The sequence below is a fragment of the Eurytemora carolleeae genome, unplaced genomic scaffold, assembly GCF_000591075.1.
Source record: "Eurytemora carolleeae unplaced genomic scaffold, Eaff_2.0 scaffold759, whole genome shotgun sequence".
Lineage (NCBI taxonomy): Eukaryota > Metazoa > Arthropoda > Copepoda > Calanoida > Temoridae > Eurytemora > Eurytemora carolleeae.
In genome coordinates this window covers 91153-115806 of record NW_019396646.1, presented here as the reverse complement: position 1 = coordinate 115806, position 24654 = coordinate 91153, and the positions used below count along the sequence as shown (strand labels likewise).

The window sequence follows — 24654 nt, the reverse complement described above, 5'->3', positions numbered from 1 at the left end:
AACGTTTTAAGACCACGACAGCTTTTAAAATTATGGCTGTACGAAATAANCCCCCCCCCCCCCACACACACTTTTTGGGTAGCCAAAACTCTACATAATGAAATATGTAAAATGATATGTTCTTTGAATTTATAGCTTTTATTTAATATGCTATATGAATAAACATCTAAAATATTTTAGAATAATTGAACTTATTGAAATTTAATTGATTAGCTAGTTAGTATATAAAGCAATGTTCTTGTGTTTCTACTATTTAACCAGCTTAATGCAGTTCAGGGATGCCTGGCTCTAAAGAATGTGATCAAACTTTTTTTTTTAAGTCATGAATTTTTTAACTACTACCCTGTGGCCTGTAGTACTTCACATTATTTCGTTTTTAGACTTTGAAATTCAACAATTGCATTTTTGATGCATTTTTTCTTTTTAAAGAATTGTACTCCATACAAATGTTTTACTTCCAAATCAGTTAACCAATTTATATACAGGGTGTCCCACGAAACATAACAGTTGGTAAATAGTTTTGAGTGTCGTCTTCCATACAGTGTATTAGATACTAACGGTTGTTTGCAGTTTCTTTCGTTTAAAAATCTTTTGCTCAAGTATATTTTACTTTGAAATTAATTTGCTATAATTTGACTCCTATATGATATTTTCAATATTGTCTTTGTTATTAAACAACTTAACAAATTATGGAAGAAAACATTCTGAACTATTTACCAACTGTCATGTTTCGTGGGACACCCTGTAGATATTCTCTGACATCACCTTTTGTTTGTTTAAATTACTATCTATCTGAACCACTATCTTCAAGTATACTGCATACTGTTTTTACCTTATAGCTTTGAATTTGAAGTAGGGATGCTGCAACTAAGAATATGAAAAGTAAGTAAATAATCAGCTGGTCAGCAGATTCTGTGAGTTCTTCAGTGAATTAAGGGAATCAATTGCGAGGGGTTGTGAATATGAAAGGGGTTTAAAGGAAAAGGTTGCCAAAAAAAAGTGTGTGCTTTAAAAAAAAAAATTTGGCATTCACATATTAATGCCCCTGTAGGACCCACTTGGAGCACTAATTTACATTTTTTGGGACTACTTCATAATTTTTGATAAGACAAAGGTTTAAAGGATACTCTTGTGAATCAGACATGCCACTCTATAAGAGGGCGCTCAATTAAAATTTCGACCACATGTCCTTCAGCTTAAAAAAAAACTTGGCATCCTAGTTTCTCAGAAAGTGATCCTAAACACTTAGTTCAGCTGGCAAATGGTTCTAAGTATCAACTAGAGATTGACAAAAAATATGTAGGTAGGATTCTCTAAACTTCAAGTAGGCCATGCCCATGCATGACATCACATGGTTTCCAATACCACTTTATTTTCAACTTGAAAAATATGGATTTTTTATCATCCTTAAGGGTGCATGTACATTGTGGAATAAATAGATGTTCACAATATTATACCAATACATGTTTATGATATCTTATACCAATACATGTATTTATTATATCTTATACCAATACATGTTTATGATATCTTATACCAACATGTTCATAATATCATACCAATACAAGCATTCATTATATCTTATAACAATACATGTTCATGATATCATACCAATACATGTTTATGATATCTTATACCAATACATGTTTATGATATCATACCAATACATGTTTATGATATCATACCAATACATGTTTATGATATCTTATACCAATACATGTTTACGATATCATGCCAATACAGGTTCATTATATCTCATACCAATACATGTTTATGATATCATACCAATACAAGCATTCATTATATCTTATACCAATACATGTTTATGATATCATACCAATACAAGCATTCATTATATCTTATACCAATACATGTTCATGATATCATACCAATACATGTTCATGATATCATACCAATACATGCATTCACTATATCTTACACCAATACATGTTCATGATATCATACCAATACATGTTTATGATATCTTATACCAATACATGTTCATGATATCATACCAATACATGTTTATGATATCTTATACCAATACAGGTTCATAATATCATACCAATACATGTTCATCCTATCATACCAATACATGCATTCATTATATCTTATACCAATACATGCTTATGATATCATACCAATACATGCATTCATTATATCTTATAACAATACATGCATTCATTATATCTTATACCAATACATGTTCATCCTATCATACCAATGCATGCATTCATTATATCTTATACCAGTACATGTTTATGATATCATACCAATACATGCATTCATTATATCTTATACCAATACATGTTTATGATATCATCGCCAATACAAGCATTCATTATATTTTATACCAATACATGTTCATCCTATCATACCAATGCATGCATTCATTATTTCTTATAACAATACATGTTTATGCTATCATCCCAATACATGCATTCATTATATCTTATACCAATACATGTTCATGATATCATACCAATTCAAGTTCACAATATTACACCAAAACATGTTCACAATATCATACTAATACATTTTTTAACATTTATTTTTATCAAATTTTAATTTTTTTTTTTAATTTTTTGGCACAGATCACACAAAAAATGTTGTTTTAACAATTCTTGTCATCTTTTCTTCCTAGCTCCTTCATTCTCCAATTTCTTCTTTTGTTGACTCTCCCTCCAGGCAATTTGAAAAAAAAAGTTTTCATACAAAACCCTGTAAAGCTAATGGATTTGTTTACTAGTCAAAATTGCTTAGTTTAATGCTACAATTTGAAATCTCCAGTTTCACAGATTCACCGACATAGGGTCAAACGACCTATGGTCAAGTGCCATGGGGTCAAACAACCTCAGGTCAAACGACAAAGAGTCAAAACACGACAAAGGGTAAAACAACAGTTGGTTAATTTGAACTATTTTTATGTTCATTAGAACAAGTATCCGCCGTGCTCGGCCCCTATCCTGTCCTAGCCGCAGTGCTTGGCCCAGAATTTGTCTTAACCTATAACCTAGCCCTGAAATAATACATATTTTTATGATATGTTTTATGTTCATTTGAACTACTAGCCAAAGCGCTCGGCCCCCTAACCAGTCAAAGCCGCAGCGCTCGGCCCAGAAATTGTAACCTGACCAAACCCTGAAATAATACTTAAAATATTTTTTTCCATTTTGACCCTTTGTTGTTTAGTCCTTTGTCGCGTTTTTGAATGTTTGTCGTTTGACCTTATGTCGTTAAACCCTATGTCGATTTATCCTATGTCGTTTGACCCTAAGTCGTTTTTAACCCTATATAGTCAGTGAACCATTTCACGTACAATCATCATACTTGATTTTGCAGGCTGTTAATGAACGATTTGAGTAAGATTTTGTAGCAGGGGACTTTATCAGTGCGAAATATTAGGACTTTTTTCTGGAAACTTTGTTTCAAGAACTTTTTTTGCGGTTACCAACCCCACCAAGCTAACACCCAATCCATGCCACATTTTCCAAATTACAACTATTCAGTGAGAACCGTTATTACCATTTTCATTTTCTTCTTCTTTCAGAGTTTCTTGGTTCTTACTTTATATATTTCAGCTGTTCAGCTAAGTGAAATCAAATTGAAACCGCCAGCGTTGGTCACCGAGAAACGGTTGAGGTTGAGGATAGGGATTAGGGGTTGTGCATAGAGATCACCCTGCTTAGGTCCGCTAAAGCGGCCGGTCCTGGAGCAACTGTATATCATACTATAATTACATATTTATAATCATACCAATACATGTTAACAATATCATACCAATACATGTTAACAATATCATACTGATACTAAATCAAAAAAAAACCTTTTACTTGTTCATTTTTCCAGATAAGCTTGAGAAACTGTTAGTTATACCTGAATCTAAATATACAACGGGCTCAGGTATCATTTACTCTTTTTATACAAAGTGTCCCAATAAACATGGGAAATAAGCGAAGAATACAGAACCGTTTTTGTAAAGAATCATTTTTATATTTTCTAATTTGAAGGTCATGTTTTGTTATTCTGAATGCAAAATTTTGTAACATTTTTGTCACTGTCAGACAAACAGGGAAGAGGAACATTTATAAGAATTTATAACATCTGTAAAAACAAAAAAAGGACATTCGTATATATGTTGCGTATAGCCGGCCAAACAGCTGGCCCGATTGGGCTGACATTTTTTGTGAACACTCATGGGTGGCCGGGGGATGCTATAGGCTAAAAAAATCGAAATTGTTTTTTTACAATAAAAAAATCAATTTATTCCCACGGGCAACGCCGGGCCCTTCAGCTAGTTACATATAAGTGCATTACCGAGATATTTTGCTTAAAAACTTAAGAACATTGCAAGTACAATTCAAATCTTATATGTTCTCGATTATAACTTCTTTTATTGAAGAGTTATGGTGCAAGAACTAACATGTTTTGAACTTTTGAAAATGTAACTAAATAAATTTGCTTTTCTTAGACATGGGCGTAAAATCAAAACTAGCGGAGCTACAAGGTCACAAAGTCGTATACCAGTAATTTCGCTCAAACTTTACAGACTCCATCTGTTTTAGTTCAACGTGTAATTTGATCTCTAGTAAACACTTTGCAATCAAAACATAAACACTAAAAAATCAACAAAGTCTTAAATGTGTATTTGGAATTTTTGGAGGGGGGTCTGATGCTCGCAAATTTTATTTAAAGTTCAAATTGAAAAGATTAGTAAAAAAAACCGTTATTTTGGGAAAATTTTGGCTTACATTTTAGCTGTATATTGAGAAATGCAATCCGACGAAGACTGCTGGTGCTGGCCCAATTTTTTTCATATTTGGACTTTATTAAAACCATGGTTGGTTTGTTCCAATATGTAACATCAAAAAAGTAAATCGATGACCTCCTCTAGTACATATGGCAATCGGTCTTGGAATTTTCCTAATACGGTCATACATTTTGGCATATTCAGAGTGTTAATAATTTCTCGATTCTCTTTCTAACGAGTTCCGATAAATCAAACTTGTCTCATAATATAAATGGTTATAAACAAACTTGGCTCATAATATAAATGGTTATAAACAAACTTGTATCATAATATAAATGGTTATAAACAAACTTGTCTCATAATATAAATGGTTATAAACTAACTTGTCTCATAATATAAATGGTTATAAACAAACCACATTTGTAAATCTGATAGCCATGACATTTATGAAGGTTTGCTTTAATATGCAATAAAATAATATTTTTATTTTGGGGGGGGAGGGAGGGGGGGGGGCTAAAAATATCTCACACCGCCCTTGTCCCCCAACCCACAATGTAGTTAAATTCTGCAAACTCTCTTTAGTTAATGTAATGAAGGAGAAAAAGAAAATTTATTTTTAATATTTTTTCTTTTCATATTTGGTTGTTTAAGAGGGTGGAGAGGACTACTATGATGCGTTTGGTAATGTTTTTTTTTTAGTTTTTATATTATTTTTACAATTTGGATTTGAATAAATTACAACTAAAGGGTTACCCGCAAATGACTTTAATAGCGACCTTTGATATTTTAAACTATAAATTCGATCAGATCAAAATAGGTTTTCCAATCGGAATTCTGTTGAGTGAAATTGCGATGAATTGTGCGGAATTGCGTGTGATTGTGCTCGAAATGTGCGAAATTGCACAGAATTACATTACGGAATTGCAAGTGCGCCCAAGCAAATTCCACTTGGGTTGAAAACCCTAGATCAAACTTTTAGAGTTTGAAATATCTGAATTTTACACAATGATATTGCAAAAGTGGGGGTTTAAAAACTTTATTTTAATTCTTATTTAAAAAAATTGTGTTACTTAATGTGAACTGCAATTAGAATATAAATTAATATTTTAGATTTTGGCGACCAACTAACTATTTATGATAAGTTCAAAGTCGGGTCCAAACTTGTTCATCAGACTGAAGATGGTTTGAAGAAAGAGAGAGAGATTTTTGCAGCACTCAGCAAAAGTACAGTTTAAACATTATTTGCGAAAGAAAATAATTAATCGCCACTAATTCTAGTTTTTTAAATCTTTCTTTTTGTCTTTGTTAACTTTTCCTTATGCAGTAACAATAATCAAGATCTACGATCAGAGATATGTGGATTAAAAAATCTGAATTTGAATTTCTTTGAATAAACGTAACATTTGAATTTGTTAAAAAATTATCTATTAGAATTATTTCATTTTATAATTTTTAATTCTCAGACAAAAGTTAAGGGACTACTTTTGTGATTTGTTTATTAACATTAATGTTAAAAACAAAATACAGGGTTACCCACAAGGGATGAGACTTCAGAGACGACTGTAAGATTTTATACTTTCTGTTTCCTTCCATTAATGATTCTCTGTAACTTGTTTCTTTCTTTGCCAAATCTATCGATAATCTACTAAAAAACAGAAGATTTAATCGAACCTTGTGATCTTCAAAATCTAAGAGTTTCTGTTGACATCTTTAAAATCTCATCTTTTGTGGATAAACCTGTATGATTAGAGCTAACAAAATTGATTTAGATCCTGAACCTGCGAAGAATATAGTTAAATCTGATCATCCTCTGCAAAGAACTACAACAGAAGGTGCATTCACATTTTTAGAAAGAGACTGTAAGCGTAGTTTTGTTGTAACTTTCAATGCTAAGATTGCAATGCCCGATTTACAACAGTACCATTAAAAGCTTTATTTTTTCAAGATTTGATCATCAATATTTGATCAAGATTTAATCATTAATATCTAAAGCGTTTTATTTGCAGATATTAAATTGATTTTTTTACGATCCGACTTTCTCAATTCGGTGCAAGTCGTTTTAAACAATTTTCTCATTATAGACGCAATAGATAGAAGTAAAATTAGTATTAGCAATAAAAAGCGATTATTTTTCGCCGTAAGCCTATACTCATTTTCATTTTTCGCAAACACCCCTTTTAAGGATGAATTAGATATCCATTTTTTTGTTGCTTTAAACGTTTCATTTTCATTTGCGGTTTCTCTGCGAAACTGACCTGTGCATTACTACAAGAAGCAATGGAAAAATTTGAGTCAAAAATCGACGGGTTTCTTCCGCATTTTTTATAAGAGCTGGGAACTTTTGAATGGTGGATATCGGGATTAATGCTTGAATCTCTCTTTTTCTTAATCTTAAGATTAAATACTGCTTGTTTTCAGCTCAGATTTTCAGCTTAGATTAAGGTTTCCAGGGTACCGTTGTAAATCGGTCAATGCCATCTTTGCATGGAGGGTACTTGAAATTACGCTTAAAGTCTCTTTATTAAAGATTTTATCATAAATTAAGGAGTTTTAATCTTTCTTGATTAAATGAATGAGTGCAGTGCTCTCTATTTAAATACTAACATTGTTTGTTTGTTGAGATGATTATAAAAAAGAAGAAAGCAACAGAATTGCAGACCCTGAGACAATTGGTAATTTTTATTAGAATTTGTTTTTTAACATTTGAAAAAAAAATATCTTTAGCTTTAAAAACAAGTTGGATGGAAAAGCTGAAAGTGAAAAATTAACATGTTATTCAAAATGTACAATGCGCGCAATTTTCATCCATGGAGATTCTCACCATGCTAATTTTATTTTTAGGCACAAAGCAGCGTAATAACTAGTTTTAACACTATTATTGTGCTTTGCAGTGGTTTAAAGTTTTGGGTAGACATTTTCCCTTTATTAAGCCTTTTAGATTATATTTTGGCCCGAGAAATTAAAATGAAAACATAATAGAAAGTCCTGCCAAAATAGTAATGCTATAGGTCATTTTATGATATGTTTGTGAACATATACTGGTTATGTTTTGAATAAAATAAGATTTTTAAAAGCAGAAATAATAATTTAAAGTTAATTTCATTTTTATTATTATTTTAACTGAAAAAATCATAGGAATATCCGATTTTTTTTTGAAAATCCGCGAACCAATCAATGTTTTTTAGCAAGGTTCTATGACAATAACAGCTAATTTATCATTATAGCACGGTGCTATAATACATGTACTGTAGCTAAATTTACTTTATAGCACAATGATTACTTACAGCACGTCTATAATAAAATTCACAATGAAGTCAGTATGAATGATAAAGTACATAATAGTTTCATACACATAATATTCAAGAAAACTATAAACTATAATGATATTTTAGAAGTTGGGCACGTAGGAAGTATTTATGACAAGTTTAAAGTTGATTCTAAGTTAATTCATGAAACTGCAAACCACCTTGTAGACCCAGGTACATATTCAATAAAGGGACTGTAAGCGTAATTTCAAGTGACCCTTCATTAAAAAGGGGCTCACTGATTCACAACGGTACCCTTGAAATTTTCATCTGATTAAAAATGTAGAAGAAAAGGTCGTTTTAAAGATGATAATTTTATGTGATTTAGAGTTGAAAACTAAAACAAACAAACTTGAAAATAAAACTGATGAAGACAAAGATGATAAAGAAGATAAAATTGGTAAAAATGATAAAATTGATAAAGATGATAAAATTGATAAAGGTGAAGTAGATAATAAAGATGATAAAGAAGAAGATGATGATGATTCTGAAGACGACGATGAAAACATTAACGACAATGAAGAAGAGTATGACAGTTACAAAGATGTGGGAGGTAATCAACAACTCTGAACCAATAAATTCAAAGTAAAATTCTCTGTTTGGGTGTTCTTTCATCTGTCCTTCTGTCTGTCACTGTGTCAGTCTGTTTGTTTGTCTGATCATAACTCATGAACCTCTTAACTGACTTACCTAAAATTTTCATTGAGGAACTCGGTAGAACGACGGATAAAGTAAGGTTCCCAAGCTAGTATTATATTAAATAAGAAAATAATGGGATTAAGATCAAAACGTTTGCAATATATAAACCAGAATAAAATGACTTTTTATTTTTTTAATAACTTAATTCTGGATCTTTTTTAGCTCTGGACTATAAAGACAATGAGCCATCAATAAAGAAAAAGTTTGGACAAGGTATCTCTTTTTAAATGAATTATTTATTTTTAGTGAATTCTTATCAAAACAGCCTTAACACCCCCCCCCCCTTCATCCAAATGTCCAGTAATCACTGGAGGTTTCTCTTTTCAGAAGAATGTGGAATTTTCACTTTTTAAAATTAAATTTTATCTGTTTTTTACAAGAAGAGAAGCAGACGGATATCTACAGTAAATACAATGTGGATTCAAAACTAAATCATGAGATAAAAGATGCATCTGATAAAAGTGAAAACGAAAAAGAAAAAGAAGTTACAAAAAAGTTGAAGACTGTCGGCGACATTTCAGGTGACATATGAGTGACACAACGACATGTCCGATTTTTTATGAAACTTTTTATTTTTTTCTGATCTTTTACTGCATTAGTCTTCACAGCGTGAAATCCATGTGCGAGTGATTGTTGCATATTTCTAGAACTAGAATTAAGATGAATTCATTTCAAACCATTTTTGCAGAAACCAAAATAAATGTTTATTTTTTTATAAGTACCGAAAAATCTATTTGATTTAACGTGACTGCATAATATAAAACTAGGCTTTCAGGGAGCTTTGCGCCCATCTTCTATTTCGACTGTGAACATTTTCTCTGTAAAACAATAAAAAAAATTCGCGGATTTTGTAAAATAGTTTTGTTGATTTTTTAAATTTATTTAAAATCGAATTTTAATCATCCATACACCTTCCCTGGGGTCATGTGAGGTCCCAAACAAAATTAAGGCCCGATCGGTTTAGACGTTTTCACGTTTGTTGGATACACATTACAGACACCCAGACAAGCAAAGTATTTATATATAGATGCATATACAATAATTGTTTGAATCTCAGAAAATTGGCTTTTCTGTAATTTATTTAGTGAGTTTAGAAGTTGAACTGTGTTTTAATTAAACCACTTCTCTAGTTTGTAGTTAAAGTTGGAGGGAAGTGTTTTAAGTTGTCGTTGCTCAACTATTTATATTCAAATAGAAGTGATTTAACAAAGTTTACGTAGCTCAACCATTTATATTTAGATATTGCTGGGGACTATAAGGACAATGAGCCATCAATTAAGAAACAATTAGAACAAGGTAGGTATTTATTTAAAAATCATTTATTAATTTCTTTTAAGAAGTGCCAGCGAACCTCTTCTGATTTTTCATAATTCATCTGATTTCAAGTGACCCTCCATGTCCATGTATTTTTTAGAGAAACTCCTATTGAAAATAAGAATTTTTTAGTAAAAAAAACATTGATATCTTATTTATCAGATTGAGTTTTCATGGGTACCATTGTGAATTTTTACTTTATATTTTTGTCAGAAGTATCAAGTAGTAAAAACCCTTTTTTAGAAGTGAGGAGTAAGGTTGATATTTACAGTAAATATAATGTTGACTCCAAGCTGAAACATGAAACACAAGATGCAGCACATAAAAAGGAAAAACAAGAAGAACCTACTGAAAACTTAAACACCAATAAATTTGGTATTTTTTGTTAATAACATTGAGAACCAGAAACCTCTGGAATAGGAAGACGACTTTAGACTCTGCAATTTATGACATTAAATAGTCCAAAGAACATGATAAACAGCAATTGTGAACTGTAAACAGACCCATCTCACTTCAAAAATTACAAATACAAGTATTTGCTTGGTAACAACATCAAGAATTCACATACACTAAATTATTGCGTTGATGTCGTCTTCCTATTCCACAGTTTTCTGGTTGTCACTGTATCAAACATTTTACGATTATTAAAAAAAAAATTTGCTACCCTACTTTGATATCTTTTAAATATAAAATTTACTATTGTTGATTTGATAAGGGAATTAGCTCACGATCGTTTCGTTTTGAAAACGACGAAGAAAAAACCAAAACGAAACGATCGTTTTTTTTAAATATTATTTTTTCTCATCAATGCTTGGTCCCAAGATTTACAACCCAAAAGTTTTGAGTTCTGAGCACTTTTTAAAAATGTTACCATAATTGCAAATTTTAATTCTATAATTGCATTCCTACCACACTTTTTAGTTTTTACTTAATAACATACATTAATTAGGTATGGCACTATATTTGTTGTTAACTTTTTCCTACTAGGTCATGATGATATGGCATCTTTAGATCTAGATGCTTACATGGCGACACAATCTAAATCTTTAGAAAGAATCAAGAAAGGTGAGCTGAGAGAATAACTTTGTAATCTACGCTTAGTCGGTTCCTTTGTGAAGTGCGATCAAAAGTTTTGCTTCTTGACTATTTAGTTCAAAGAAACTGCGTTCTTGCAAAAACCCTGAATTTTTCATATATTTGATATTTCAAATCTAAATCAAGTTTAAATAAAATATCAAAATTCAAAATTGAATGTTCATGATTTAAAAAGGAGTTCTTGCCAAAAGCTCTGATTTGTTAACCCGGCCCCATATCTTTGCAAACGAATCTTTAATATTTCAGACTTTGTATTTTGTTAAATCAAATAGTTTAAATTTAAAAAAATAAAGGGGGGGGGGGTGACTCTCATGTCAGCTAGGGGCAAAGTTATGTAAGAGTCTAATATAAGTGGAAAGGGAATACTGTTAGTTCATACAATTTTGTGTAAATCTTTTATAAAAAACTTTTTTAAATGAATTGTTTTTAAAAAATTTGTTAAAGCTAAACTATGGAATTTCATTTGATTGCCACAACCTCTAATTTTCTTATTCCTGTATCTTAACAACCTCTGCAAGTTTGATTTTTTTTTCAAACTTAGATTAATTGATCTACCATAACTCACAGTTTAAAATATCTCGATTCTACGACAGTGGGTTGCAAAAATATAGGAAATAGGGCTTCAAAAATTTTAGTTTGTGGAAAAAAACATTTTCTTTGAATTAAAAAAAAAAAAAAATTATGATAAAAAAAATTTTTAGTCGTTGGAAATAGTGAAACAGAATCCATACTGAAATCAATTGTTAGAGTTGTGAAGGAAGGTAATTTTACTTAAACATTATTCATTTACAGTGATAACCAGAAAACTTTGAAATAGGAAGACGACTTATAACTTTTAATAGTCCAATGTGCATAATAAATAGCAATTGTGCAGTGTAAACAAAATCAGTGATTCAATTAATGTCTATTAAAATTATTTGCTTTGTAACAACATCAAATACTCTAAAATATTGTCATCATGTCATCTTCCTATCCCATTGTTTTCTGTATATCACTGTATGAGAACAAACATTGGCAAACTATCGAAAACCTCTTTTTTCCCCGGAAAATACAGAAATTTTTTTCTGCGAAAGTTTAGTTTTCTGAGGGTCTCTGGAGCATTTAGGGGTGAAGGGAGGGGTCTCCCGAGGGATTCTGGAGGTCTCCAAAGAGATTTTTCAGTAATAATATGGGGATCTTCAAAGAAAATATGGTGGGCGGTCTCTGATTCAACATTGTGAGTTCTCAATGAAAATTTTGAGATTAACGATGAAATCCTGGGGGTTTCCAATGATTATTTGGATGTCTCCAATGAAAATCTGGAGGTCACCAATGAGATGGTATTGGGCAACTTCTATAAAAGCGGGGTCTCCAATGATACTCCAAAGATGAAGATTTTATCGCAGACTCGTACTTAAATCCAATTTAATATATCTTTCTGTACCACTGTACTGTACTGTACCACTCTGATTCTCATATTTTAGCTTTCAGAAAATGATAAACAGTACGCAGCTGATCCATCCAAACTTCAAAGTGCTGCTAAAGAGCAGCAAACTAAAAACGAAATCAAGAAATGGTTCTCCAAATTTTTAAGTAAGTTCAGATTTCTTAATTTTTAAAAGACTAAACATTTACATAGTGTTATGTCTAATTCACAACAGTACCATTTAAACATTGATCTAATCGAGGATAAATGAAATATTGAGATAATCTTTGATTTTCTAGCTGAAAATAGATTTTTTACTGTGGGTTCTCTGTTAATGTAATTTGCGGTCACGGGCGACAATATCAACTATAATTGTTTTTAAAATAAATGTGTAATGGAACTGTTGTGAATTGGACTTTCCGTTGATTACGTGAAGGGTTTGCTTGAATTTATTTTTACAGTTCATGTAAAGAAAAATTAAGATATTTAAATTGTTTCTTTTTTAAATATTAAGAGTTTTTTCTTCAAAAATTCAAAGAATTAAAATTATTTATTTTAACAAACAGGAATGAACGTCTGCCATAAAACCTAATTGTTCATTCCCAAAGTGTTTTGCAACTTTTTCAAATTTTTACTTTTTGATTTAGCAGAATTCATAGTTTAAAATATCAAAGGTCTACACAATGAGGTTAATTAAATATAAGAATTAGAAATTTAAATATTATAAGCAAATATTCTTTACATGCATGTAAAACTAATCCTTTGAATTTAGAATATTCAGTTGAAAATATTGAAGTAGCAGAGAAAAAAATAACTGAAGGTAAACTAAAATTTTTCAGAAATTTGTTGTTTGATCTTGATGTTAAGAAAATATGTTGTTTGATCTTGTTATTCTAAAATTATTGTTTGAACTTGTTTTTCTGAAATAACTGTTTGATTTTGTTTTTTTTCTGAAAGTTTGATCTTGTTTTTCTGAAATAATTGTTTGATTTTTTTTTCTGAAATTATTGTTTGATCTTGTTTTTCTGAAATGATTGCTTGATCTTGTTTTTCTGATATAATTCTTTGATTTTTTTTTCTGAAATAATTGTCTGAAATGATTGTTTGATCTTGTTTTTCTGAAATTATTGTTTGATCTTGTTATTCTGAAATAATTGTTTTATTTTTTTTCTGAAATTATTGTTTGATCTTGTTTTTCTGATATGATTGTTTGATCTTGTTTTTCTGAAATAATTCTTTGATTTTTTTTTTCTGAAATAATTGTTTGAAATGATTGTTTGATCATGTTTTTCTGAAATAATTGTTTGATTTTTTTTCTGAAATTATTGTTTGATCTTGTTTTTCTGAAATAATTGTTTGATCTTATTTTTCTGAAATAATGGTTTGATCTTGTTATTCTGAAATATGTTGAAAGATAAAAAAAATTACTTAACCGTACATATTTTCAAAATTATATATCATGAGAGATGATACACAGATGTTTTTATTTGAGGAATGTCATTAATGTTGTAAATAATTATTCCTTATAGCTTTTTACCTTTAAATTCGTCTTTTCATCATATAACTAAAAACAGAGATTGTCTGAAGGGATTCAGTTAATCATAATAAAATTGATTTATTTATTGAAATTATATCACTCATGAATGGTAAGTTCAACTATAGCAGCGCAGATTCTCGGGAAAAAAATTTATTAGGAATTTTTTTCAATTAATTTAAATGAAAATTGACTTTTCAAAATGTTCCTCGTCAAAGAAAAAGGTTTTTTTTTACGGAAATAACCTTGTACCAAGACAGGTGTACCATTTTATTTCTATGAAATTACCTTGGCACTATTACTATGCCAAGACGTCTTTTAAAAAAGAACAAAATATCAGTCTAAAAACTTTACCACTGCAAACCAAACTAATTATGATAAAAATAGTTATTTCCGTTGAATTAAATGTTTTTTGTTTCTTATCCATGGACTGAAGACGTGATAACGTGTGGCACATTTTTATAGAATAGCATGTCCAATTTACAACGGTACCCCCAAAACATATTGAACAGGTTAATGAGATTTTCTTGTTTTTCAAACTGAAAATTTATCATATCAAATTTAATTTTGGTCTCTTTCGAAAATTACTTGCGAATTTATGCTTTAGATACGATGAAGAAAGTTGACAGAATTCGACGCTGATTTAGAACCGTCAATCTACCTCATGTTTCCTCAAGTAAAGGGTACCGTTGTGAATCGGGCATCTAGATATTTTAATAAAGGGTCACTGTAATTCACATTTACAGTCTCTTTTAATAAGATAATGTTTTTTTTCAGAAATGAAGAAAAGCACTCCTGGGACTAAAGACGAGAAAGAGAAAGAAAAGCAGATCAAAATCAAGAAAATTGTAGATGATAAACTTGCCAAATTTTTGTACGTTTTGAAATTGTGATATCAAATAATATTAACTTATTTGAAATAACTTTAAAAAATAACACTTTTTTAACCGAGAATAAAATAATATGATTATATGAACAAAGAGTTTTACAGTATCATTACAAATTAGATAATTATTGAAAACATCTGTCATAACTAGCTAAATAACATTTTTCAATATTAATACGTAACTAAAAGCAGTTATACAAAAACTAAAATAAAAAAATAACTTATTTATTTTTATTTTACATAATAATTACATTTATAGTTTTTTATAAACTGCAGGGCCCAAAAAGTTGGATAAATAATAAATAATAAATCTAAAATTGTATAAATTTCTTTCTTTTTATGAATATAAGAATGTACAAGAAATTCAGTCTTTGTCTCAAACTTAAATTTTATTATCTTAATATTTGTTCAACCTGATGATGTAAACCTTTGATATTTCAAACTCAGATTATTTTATCAAACAGAATTTATAGTTTGAAATATCTATGGTATGACATTGGTTTGTAAAGATAAAGGGAAAATATAAACAGAGTTTGTGGCAAAGACTCAATTTCTTTATCTTGCAATTAACCTCAACCTCAAAAAATTATCGATGATTATCGGTTGACGGATTTGTTTGGAAATAAATGTTGCAACTTTCTTCGATCAGAGTATTTTTAACAATTTCTCCTCATAGACTTAACAGATAGAAGTAAGATTAGTAGCAGCAATCAGCGTCGATAATTTTTCGCCGTAAGCCTAAAGACCCTTTCATTTATTGCGAACACTCCCTTTAATCTGATTAATAAAGTGAAAGATATCATTGTGTTATCTTTCTTTAAAATTGCCGAGAAACCACAATGAAAATAAAATATGGATATATAATTAATTCATACTTGATCAGACAAAGGTTTCAAGGCCATGCCACTCCGTCAATTGGGGAGTAACTTGAAGTTACTTGTGCAGTTTCTTTAGTTGAACTTTTTATCATATTTGTGCATGGCATGGCAGTTGTTAGGATCACAGTAACTCCAAGTGTTGTACTGGACAAGTCATCATTCAGACCAACAGTGAATTTAAATGAAATATAATGAATAAAGTTGCAAAATGAATAACACAATTTACATGTTCAAATAACTTTTTTTCAAGTATTTGAATTTAACCTATAAAAAAAAGTTTTGAAAATTCTAAGAGTAGGTTTCACCCCGTCAGGACATTTGTCTGAAAATATGTTTTACACTTTTTTAAAGGGGACAAATTTTTAAGGATATTTTTCAGAAAAAGTATTTTTTTTTTCAAAATTATAAAATAATTACTTTCTTGCTCCTTCGGGGATACCGGATAGGGACACCTAGTACAAGTAATGGGATTTGCTTGCTGTTACTTCAGTTTTTAAAATGACTGTAATTCAAAGGGACCCTTCATTTGTAGGCGTGTTCATCTACAAACCTTTAAATCTTTGACTGATAAAAAACTTATCCTTATTCAAAAACCGTCTAGATTTTCGAGAAATAGAAAAACAAACGAAGTTCTCTGGCCTCGATGATCAGTCAAAGGTTTGGCAGGTATTATTGTAAGATATATTTTTGTATGGAGATCGCTTGAAATTACACTGATAGTCCTTTTAAAATGTAATGTTAGCCAAAATTGTTAGAAAAGAGAAAAAGTTAATTTCCAATTTGGTTTGAATAATATTCCTGATGATCTATTGTCATTGATGTTGGACACCAGCTACCCCCACTGCTTGGGATACACCTTATACAAGTAAAATGTAAAACACAGAAACTATTCGTCAAATTTTGATTTTTCAGAGGCCACAATTTTAACAATTTTATTAACAAAACAATTGATACCTAAGATAAGACTTGAACCTTTTGACATGTTAAATCTTATTTCAAAAAGTCTAACTTTGATGAAAAATAAGTCTATTTAGACAGCACCTGTTCCATACAAATCCTCCAAAAAGAACTGGGAAAATGCAGGGGTTCCCGTCCTTAGTGAAACATGAAGGATTTTCTAAATAATCAATCTTGTTAAATATAGGACTGTAGAAATAGTTTTAAGTGACCCTCCATTTATAGAGCGGAATGTCACAATGGTGTCTTATAAAACCTTTAAATGAACATTGTTGAAAATTTGAAAAGTGATTATTTTCATTTTTGGTTGCTTTATAAGTTACTCAATGATTTCTACCACAAAAACAATGCTAGAAATAAAACAAAAATGTTACTGAACTATTGATCAGATAAATGACACTATCGTGAATCAGGCATGCCTGCCCCTCTTTACAATGTAGTCAATACTTAGAATTAAAGCGACAGTCCCATAATTATTTTAAAGAAAACATTCTTTTTATTCCAAGCAAAATAGATACTTTTCAGTCCTACAATTGCTTTATGATTTTGCATTTATGATAACTTTAATTTTTTAATGTATATACTGATGTAGTGACCAGTTATGTGCTTAACAAAATGTTTTGAATATAGAACTACAATTCTAGAAAGGACAAATACATGATGCTATTTCTGAACTATATTTTTTTCGGAATTTTAGCTTTTTTTACCTGGCTGTGTGGTTGTTTCAAAATACTTGTCTGGAGAAAAAACTATAAATTATAGACTGTAAAAAAATGAATATGTCATGAAGAAAATGTTGGTTTAAAAAAAAAATTTATGTTTTTTTTCCTATTATGTGTGCTGGGAGTCCTTTCAGATCTTCCAATTCTTCTGTCTCTGTCAAATATAAAGATTGCAATGAAAAAATTTCATTTTTAAAAGAGCTTGCTTAAAAAAGTTATTAAATTCATTTGGAATGAATTAACCTTCATCAAAAAATGTTTCAGGAAAGATTGTGCTCTGTCGTGTTAGGTTCATTGTGTAATTCTTTGCAAAATTGCTTTGGTCCTCCAACATCTCCTTTCCATGCGCCAATTCTGCGGAAATATTGTCATGAGATGTTCCAAGATCGGTAGATAGCTCTTCTACTGTTATTGATAGTGTTACTTGACTCATGGTAGAAATCTGAAAACAATAGTTTTCAAAAACACTTTATTTTTATATTTATTAAATATCCTTTTCCCACCTTTGAGTAAACTTCAGTGAAAACGTCAAGAGGTTCGTCAAAAACCTTTCTTGTAATGAGATCATAATTCACAGTTTGATTTTCACCCTCTTCTTCTTCTTCTGTTGGGGTATACAAATCCTCCATGATAATATCTAATATGAAAAATTGTGTAAAGCCCAAAAAATGTAATTTTTAACGTACAACTACTGTTTTTTTTGTATGCAACAATATTCAAGTTTCGTGGTTTTCTGCAAATCTCAAATCTTATTTATACAGACCCATGTTAAAACCAGCTCTTTACAAAGGAATTTAAAATTATAGTTTTTCTTGGGGGGGGGGGGGTCAGCCAAAATGAGTTTATTCCATGAACCTCTTCTTTATGTCAAATAAGGCTTGGCCGCTTAAGATGTTTTTTTGAGAGAAGTCTCTAAGTTGTTTAAATGTAATGTTTTAGTTAAGAATTTCCACTGAAAACCCGCTATTACATTGAAAACGTTTAGAATAGGATTTTTCAACATTCTACTTTTACTAATTCAAGGTTTTGGCGTACTGCCGACGCCCCTAAATCTTTTTTATATGGCTGTTAGAACCTATTTATGTATTTAGATTATCCCGAAACCGCTGTGCTTTATTTGTAGTTTACAAAAACCAGTCACCCTCCCCCCTGATCCTCTAAAATTCCCCCGATTTCCAACCTGATATTATGTTCTTTCTTTTATGAGGTGTTTGCTTTATTATGCTCTGATTTCCAACATCAGATGATTCTTCAGCGTCTTCTTTATACATCTCAGTATCATCTTTATCAATCGTTTTATCATCTTTATGCAGCTCTCTATAAATGTTTTGATCTATTAAAGTGACTGTAAACATAATTTCAAGTAACACTCCATCAATAGAATGTCATGTCTAATTCACAACAGTTCTTTTAAACCATCATCTGATCAAGTATGAATTAGATACACATATTTCTATGTAATCCTTGACCAGACAAAGGAACAAAGGTTTAAAAGGTTTCGTTTCAAAATTAAATTGTTACTTGATAAGTGACTCTAATTTACAGTATTTGGTATTTTTTCTTGCTGGATTTATATTTTAAACTTTAAACTTACTGGTTTAATATTTTGCATTTACCTATGATATTGTGTTAGCAAAGGATCTTCAGACCCTGTTGATATTGACTCCAAGGAGTTAACTGATTTTAAATCCAAGAACTGAGATGACTCCAACAACCCAGATAGTTCAGATGAGTCTGAAGGGTCTGGATGCCTGAACACAGAATAATCATCTGCGCATGCTTAAATTTTTTTACCCTATACTGACACAGTACACAGTACACACTGAATGTATTCTTAGTTGAGTTTTCAATATGTATACTTTGTTTCAACAAATACGATCAAAACAAAATTATCAAACAATACATTTTTAATTGGCTCATAATCAGTTTTCTTTTGTGTTTTATTTTAAGCTGAACCATCATGCATTATTATTTTGTATTTTGTGTTTGAAAATAAATACTCTAACTCTAACTCTAACATTAAGTTAAAATAATCCGAAAACTGCCTGTTTGTTTGTATCCAATAAACGTAAAAACCGATCGGATCCAAATTGTGTGTTGGACCTCACATGACCCCAGGGAAGGCTCATGGTCAATGGATGATCAAAATTAAAAAATTTTGCCTCCGACAAAATTCGATTTTGATTAAATTTCAAAAATCCGCGAACATTTTTTTAATCAGGCAACTTTGTTGTTTGTTTTTGTTTTACAATGTATACAAAGATTAAATGTTCACTATTTAACAGATGGGCCCAAAAAGCCTAGTAACTTGAATTTAACATAATTTACCTTAAATTCAAGATTACAATCAGAACGTTAGAGATTTTATTCTACACGAATGTCGAAGGAAAAGAAATTTTGTTTGAAAAATAAGTTAGATTAAAATGATGATATGAAATAAAATTCCAATCTAATTACCGTCAAAACTTACCTACTGAAGTGTACTGATAATATAATTATAGCCATGACTGTTGTAATCAGCATCACTGAGCCAAATGACCTGAAAATTGTAAAAAATGACTAAAAAGCTTCACTTAAAAATGCAAAGTAAATAATCTTTCAAACCGTGAACGCAATGTTGGTTAACAATTTTTGTTTTAATATAAAGATGTTATTGCTTACAATAACATCAATAATTCCATTTTTGACTAAAATTGAAAAAAATGTGGGGAGGGGAATCTGTGAAAATTGCAATGTTCTTTGTTCAATTTCAAATGAATCTATGAAAATTTATTTATTATATGTGAGAAACTTTTGGATGTCTTCAGAGACAACTCCTTTTTCTGAAGAAAATAAAATAAAGTTTGTTTAAGGATTTCCATTTTATTTTTTGGGGTACAAAGTCGTAGGTTTCCTCCTTTTAATGAGATTGGTATTTGGTGGTTTTTATTTGAAGTGATAGAACTGTTTACTGGTAATAATAAAGTTTATTCCATTTCACCTGCATCCACAAGTATATGCTGTAGATGAGTTCTTGTAAGTAGTTATTATAGGTGCACTGGGTCTAAATATACAATTCTGTTTGAAAATATATCTTTGCAACCTGATGACGTAAACCTTTAATAGCCTATGTGATCTAACAGATTTCAAAGTATATGAATTATCAAAGGTATTGGGATCAGAAAATCAGAGTTGTGGCAAAAACTCAGTTTCTTTCTTATTCATTTAGTTAGTTATTATTGTATGGTTTATTGCTATTACACGAAATAAACATGAACAAATTTAATGTATAATGGCTTGTAAAAACTTAGATTAGCGTTTGGTGCCCCCCCCCCTCTATTTTTTCCCCTAGCACTCTCATTTTTGACACTTTCACCGTGAAATGTTGTGACTTTAATAAATAGAAATTTTTTGTAAATTTGTTTTTTATGCATTGGTTACTGGTTAGGGTACAGGGTGGTAAAAAGTCCAGTCTGTGTAAAAAAATCTAAATTAGCCAATAACTTTTTTATGACTAAAGCTACAGACCTAAAAACTATATTTTTGAAAAGCTCTTGAAAAATGAATGAAGAAACATGTGTCACATAATCACATTTTGATATTTGTATAAACAAAAAAAATATTTTTTACTTTTTTACCCTTTTCTTTGCATATTCTACCCTCCTTAGCACCCAAACTTTAAAAGTTATCGATCTAATCTTTTTTTCAATGATCTGGCCTTGAAAAACTGGGCTACGAACATGAATTTCAACCCTATACCTATTCTCTAAGGACTTTTCTATGGGGGGCGCCGGGCGGGTATAAATAGATTCAGACCCCTCAGCCTTGGTAGGCTTAATCCATTTATTAATGAATGGGATTTCCTATTAACGACCACATTATTTATACGATAAACCATCATTAACAACCCTGACAATCGTTAATTCAGCAATTGTTAATTCAATATATAGAATAAAAAATTTAGAAAAAATAAGATAATGAGGATGTCTTTACAGAACGTGGAAAAAATTGTTCTTCAAAATCATGAAAATGCCCGATTATAAATTATCGATTATCGATTATAAAAGCAGTTTTGTAAACATTTGTTAACTTAGCGGTACAAAAATATCTAACTAAGCGCTATCTTTAGTTTGAATTATAAAGATGTTTTACCTAAATTCTACTCCATTCAAAGGTTGGTATCCTGATCTGAAGTGTATCTGATCATCTTGAGTTTCAGAACTACCTTCATCAACCTTTTCGACATTTACCTCCTCCTTAAACATAAGTTGAGTGGTCTTTATCCTCATCGTATCTTCCTACAATTTAATAGCACTTTAACAAACTTTCTAGCCGATTTATCCATCTTAAAAATAATAGTTAAGAGGGTGGTATCGTTATCTGATGTTCCTGGATTTCAGAACTATCTTCATCAACCTTTTCGACAGATACTTCCTCCTAAAAAATAATAGTCCAGCAGTCGGTATCTCATCTTATCTTCCTGAATATCAATAGAACCTTTAACAACGTTCTCAGAAGATATCACCTCTGATATCAGTTGGCCACTTGGTATTCTCATGGCATCTTCATGAATTTCAACCTCTACAACAGATACCTTCTCCTTAAAAGCATTATTGAAATTCTATCCTTATCCCTTCTTCTTGAATTTCATATTATCCTCATATGATCTTCCTGAATTTCAGAAAAATCTGTATCAACCTCTACAACAGATACCTCCTCCTTAAAAATATTAATTCAGCGGTCGTATCATCCTAAGTGCTTAAAATAGATTTCCAATTTAAATTAAGGATCAATGTTTGATCCTACAAGTTATAAAAAAATGTCGACAATCATTAATTATTTAAATGCGCCTATTTCAAAAGAAAATCTGCGAAAATGTAGAATGACTAAAAATGGCGACTTTCAGAGCAGCAACAGGTAAATGCTAAAATTAGTTGTAGTAAAAGAGGCATGAAGAGCATTAAAAGATTAATTTTTTATAAAATTTAGCATCATAATACGTATTTGATTACCTCTATCCTAATATGGCTTTCAGACACTTTCTTGTCTAGCTCTATCATCTCCTCTATGTCATCACCAGGGGGCTCTCTTCTCTGATTTCTGGTTGGTGCTATATGCTTCTCCATGCTTGTAGTAGTGTACAACTGAAAATGCAGAAGTAAAAGAAATATAAAAATAACCTTCCATGAATGGAATGGCATGTTTGATTTACAACGGTACCCTAAAACGCTTTGTCTGATTAAGATGAGAGGATCCATGCAGACATTTTAAATGAATCTCAAAAACTTTTATGTTTTTATTCCAACATGTATTTTTATAAAAAAAAACATTTGCTAAAAATGTCAAAATTCGAGAACATTAGATATTTCAAAAGTATTGTCGAAAGAACTATCTCAGTAACAATTCCAGATACTTCAGATAAAGCCAAGTTTTCAAAAGTAGCAATTCTTGAACCACCAAACCAAAGTAAACGAGTTTAAACATTATTCATTGAAGGGAGGGAAAGTGACCTTCTGTACAAAGATGGCAATTCCCGATTCACAACGGTATCCCTTAAATCTTTGTCTATTCAATTAATATGAACTAGATATCAATATGTATTATTTTGAAAACTGATTCTCTTTTCAATTTTGGTTTATCTCCAAACTTGACTTGTGCATTTACATAGCAAAAAAACATGTAGGAATTATTAGAATTGAACACTTTTAAACCTGGTTCATTTGGTGTACCGTACCATTTTGCCTGGTATAATCTATATGCGTATTATACAGCTCGCTCTAGTTGGTTAGATAACACCTTTATCAACCGGAATTAACAATAAATTGTTTGTACAGTCCATTAAAAATTACCTGTATTATTTCTGATTTACTCAAAGGTCCAAGTTTGAGATATTTTCTAGATTCAATCTTTGAATTAAACCTGAAATAGTTTAGCAAAACTCCTCTCGTGCAATTACAAATGTATAAACGAGATAACATACAAAATGGGAACAAAGATATTCAGTTTTTGCCACAAACTCTAAATTTTCAAATCCTTTATTTTTGCAACCCGATGTCGTAGACCTTTGATATTTCAAACTAAGAATTCTGTATGATCAAATAGTTTAAGTTTGAAAAATCAAATCTTTGCACCACGCAGAGGACTTTTTTTAATTAATCATTATCATGAAAATATAAACTATTTTCTTACCCTAACTGTAATTTTCTAATCCCTTTAATCTTTTGAATTCTGGTCAAATAGTTAAAACTTGAAATATCAAATTTTACACAATCTGGGAAAGATTAGAAAATTAGTATTTTTGCAAATGTTCAGTGCTTTCAGGTATTTGTGTCTTGTTTCCCTATTTTCCTAAGGTACACTTTTCCAAAGAACTATTTCAAAATAGAACTTTTTACAATGTCAAATAATTAGACTGTAGGGAAGGAATAGGTCCGATCACTGTTGAATATTTGGTCAAATCTGTCATTTAAAAATTATATTTTTTTGACATTTTTTATTTTTGACATTTTCACTAGGAAAAATGCTTTTTTACTGTAGCATTGGAAGAAAGACTTTGAAAAACCGTCTCCTTACCGTCCTTTTGTACTTTTAATCCAGTTCTTTTGGAAAATTAATATACTATAATAGTTGTTGAATGCATTCATGGAAAAATTACACTAAGAAGCCAATATTCTATAAAACCTTATTTCTAGAACAAAATAAATATATATTATTGATTTATATATTGACGTCTGGCTAATACTTTTCAATCCGTTTTTTTTTTAATTTAACGTACTGAAATCAATAAAATAATCATCTAAATTGGCTCAGGGGTTATACCGAGGTATCATATCAAATTTGAGACAAATAGGTCCACAGGTTCATCACTTATGATCGGACATTCAAACAGAGATTACTAATATATATTTCTTATATATACTAGCTTGGGAACCCGGCGCTGTCCGGGTCACTAATAGTTATTCCCGCCGTTTACCCGCACTTTAATGATTTGACCGGGAAACTAAATATTCGCTATTAAGGTCGACGTAGAATCTTAAAACCAAGTCAATAACATTCCTGTGGCTCTCCCAAGTTCCTCAATCAAAATTTGAGGCAAATCCGTCCAGGGGTTTCTGAGTTATGATCGAACA

General features: G+C 30.5%; 2 protein-coding genes across 2 annotated transcripts; one reads left to right on the top strand and one right to left on the bottom strand.

Annotated features, from left to right (window-relative positions):
• Nucleotides 1-278: 278 nt before the first annotated feature.
• Nucleotides 279-15072, top strand: LOC111706839 (MATH and LRR domain-containing protein PFE0570w). Its single transcript, XM_023479769.1, has 19 exons — nt 279-297; nt 888-969; nt 1221-1303; nt 3850-3903; nt 5402-5431; nt 5861-5974; nt 6520-6582; nt 7372-7422; nt 8143-8229; nt 8498-8608; nt 8917-8967; nt 9135-9275; nt 9994-10050; nt 10312-10443; nt 11056-11133; nt 11865-11924; nt 12634-12735; nt 13341-13388; nt 14880-15072. The coding sequence occupies exons 1-19, from the start codon at nt 279-281 to the stop codon at nt 14993-14995; spliced, it is 1479 nt and encodes a 492-aa protein (XP_023335537.1). The 3' UTR covers nt 14996-15072.
• Nucleotides 15073-15691: 619 nt separating this feature from the next.
• LOC111706842 (uncharacterized) lies at nt 15692-23517 on the bottom strand. Its single transcript, XM_023479772.1, has 14 exons — nt 23374-23517; nt 22537-22668; nt 21677-21780; nt 20526-20588; nt 20016-20084; nt 19162-19296; nt 18726-18862; nt 18049-18182; nt 17789-17987; nt 17652-17699; nt 17531-17560; nt 16908-16983; nt 16665-16722; nt 15692-16010 (listed from the first exon to the last, which is right to left on the bottom strand). The coding sequence occupies exons 1-14, from the start codon at nt 23500-23502 to the stop codon at nt 15939-15941; spliced, it is 1386 nt and encodes a 461-aa protein (XP_023335540.1). The 5' UTR covers nt 23503-23517; the 3' UTR covers nt 15692-15938.
• Between the last annotated feature and the right edge of the window lie 1137 nt (nt 23518-24654).

Bases quoted from the DNA above. Each gene is read 5' to 3' on its own strand.
- LOC111706839 (XM_023479769.1), top strand. The intron at 3,904-5,401 runs GTATCATTTACT...TGGTTGTTTAAG, and splicing joins TAAATATACAACGGGCTCAG to AGGGTGGAGAGGACTACTAT. The intron at 8,968-9,134 runs GTATCTCTTTTT...GTTTTTTACAAG, and splicing joins AAAGAAAAAGTTTGGACAAG to AAGAGAAGCAGACGGATATC.
- LOC111706842 (XM_023479772.1), bottom strand. From the start codon at position 23,502: ATGTTATCTCGTTTATACATTTGTAATTGCACGAGAGGAGTTTTGCTA. The intron at 19,297-20,015 runs GTAAGTTTTGAC...TTCTGTGTTCAG, and splicing joins TTATCAGTACACTTCAGTAG to GCATCCAGACCCTTCAGACT. The intron at 17,988-18,048 runs GTGGGAAAAGGA...TATTGTTTTCAG, and splicing joins TCACTGAAGTTTACTCAAAG to ATTTCTACCATGAGTCAAGT.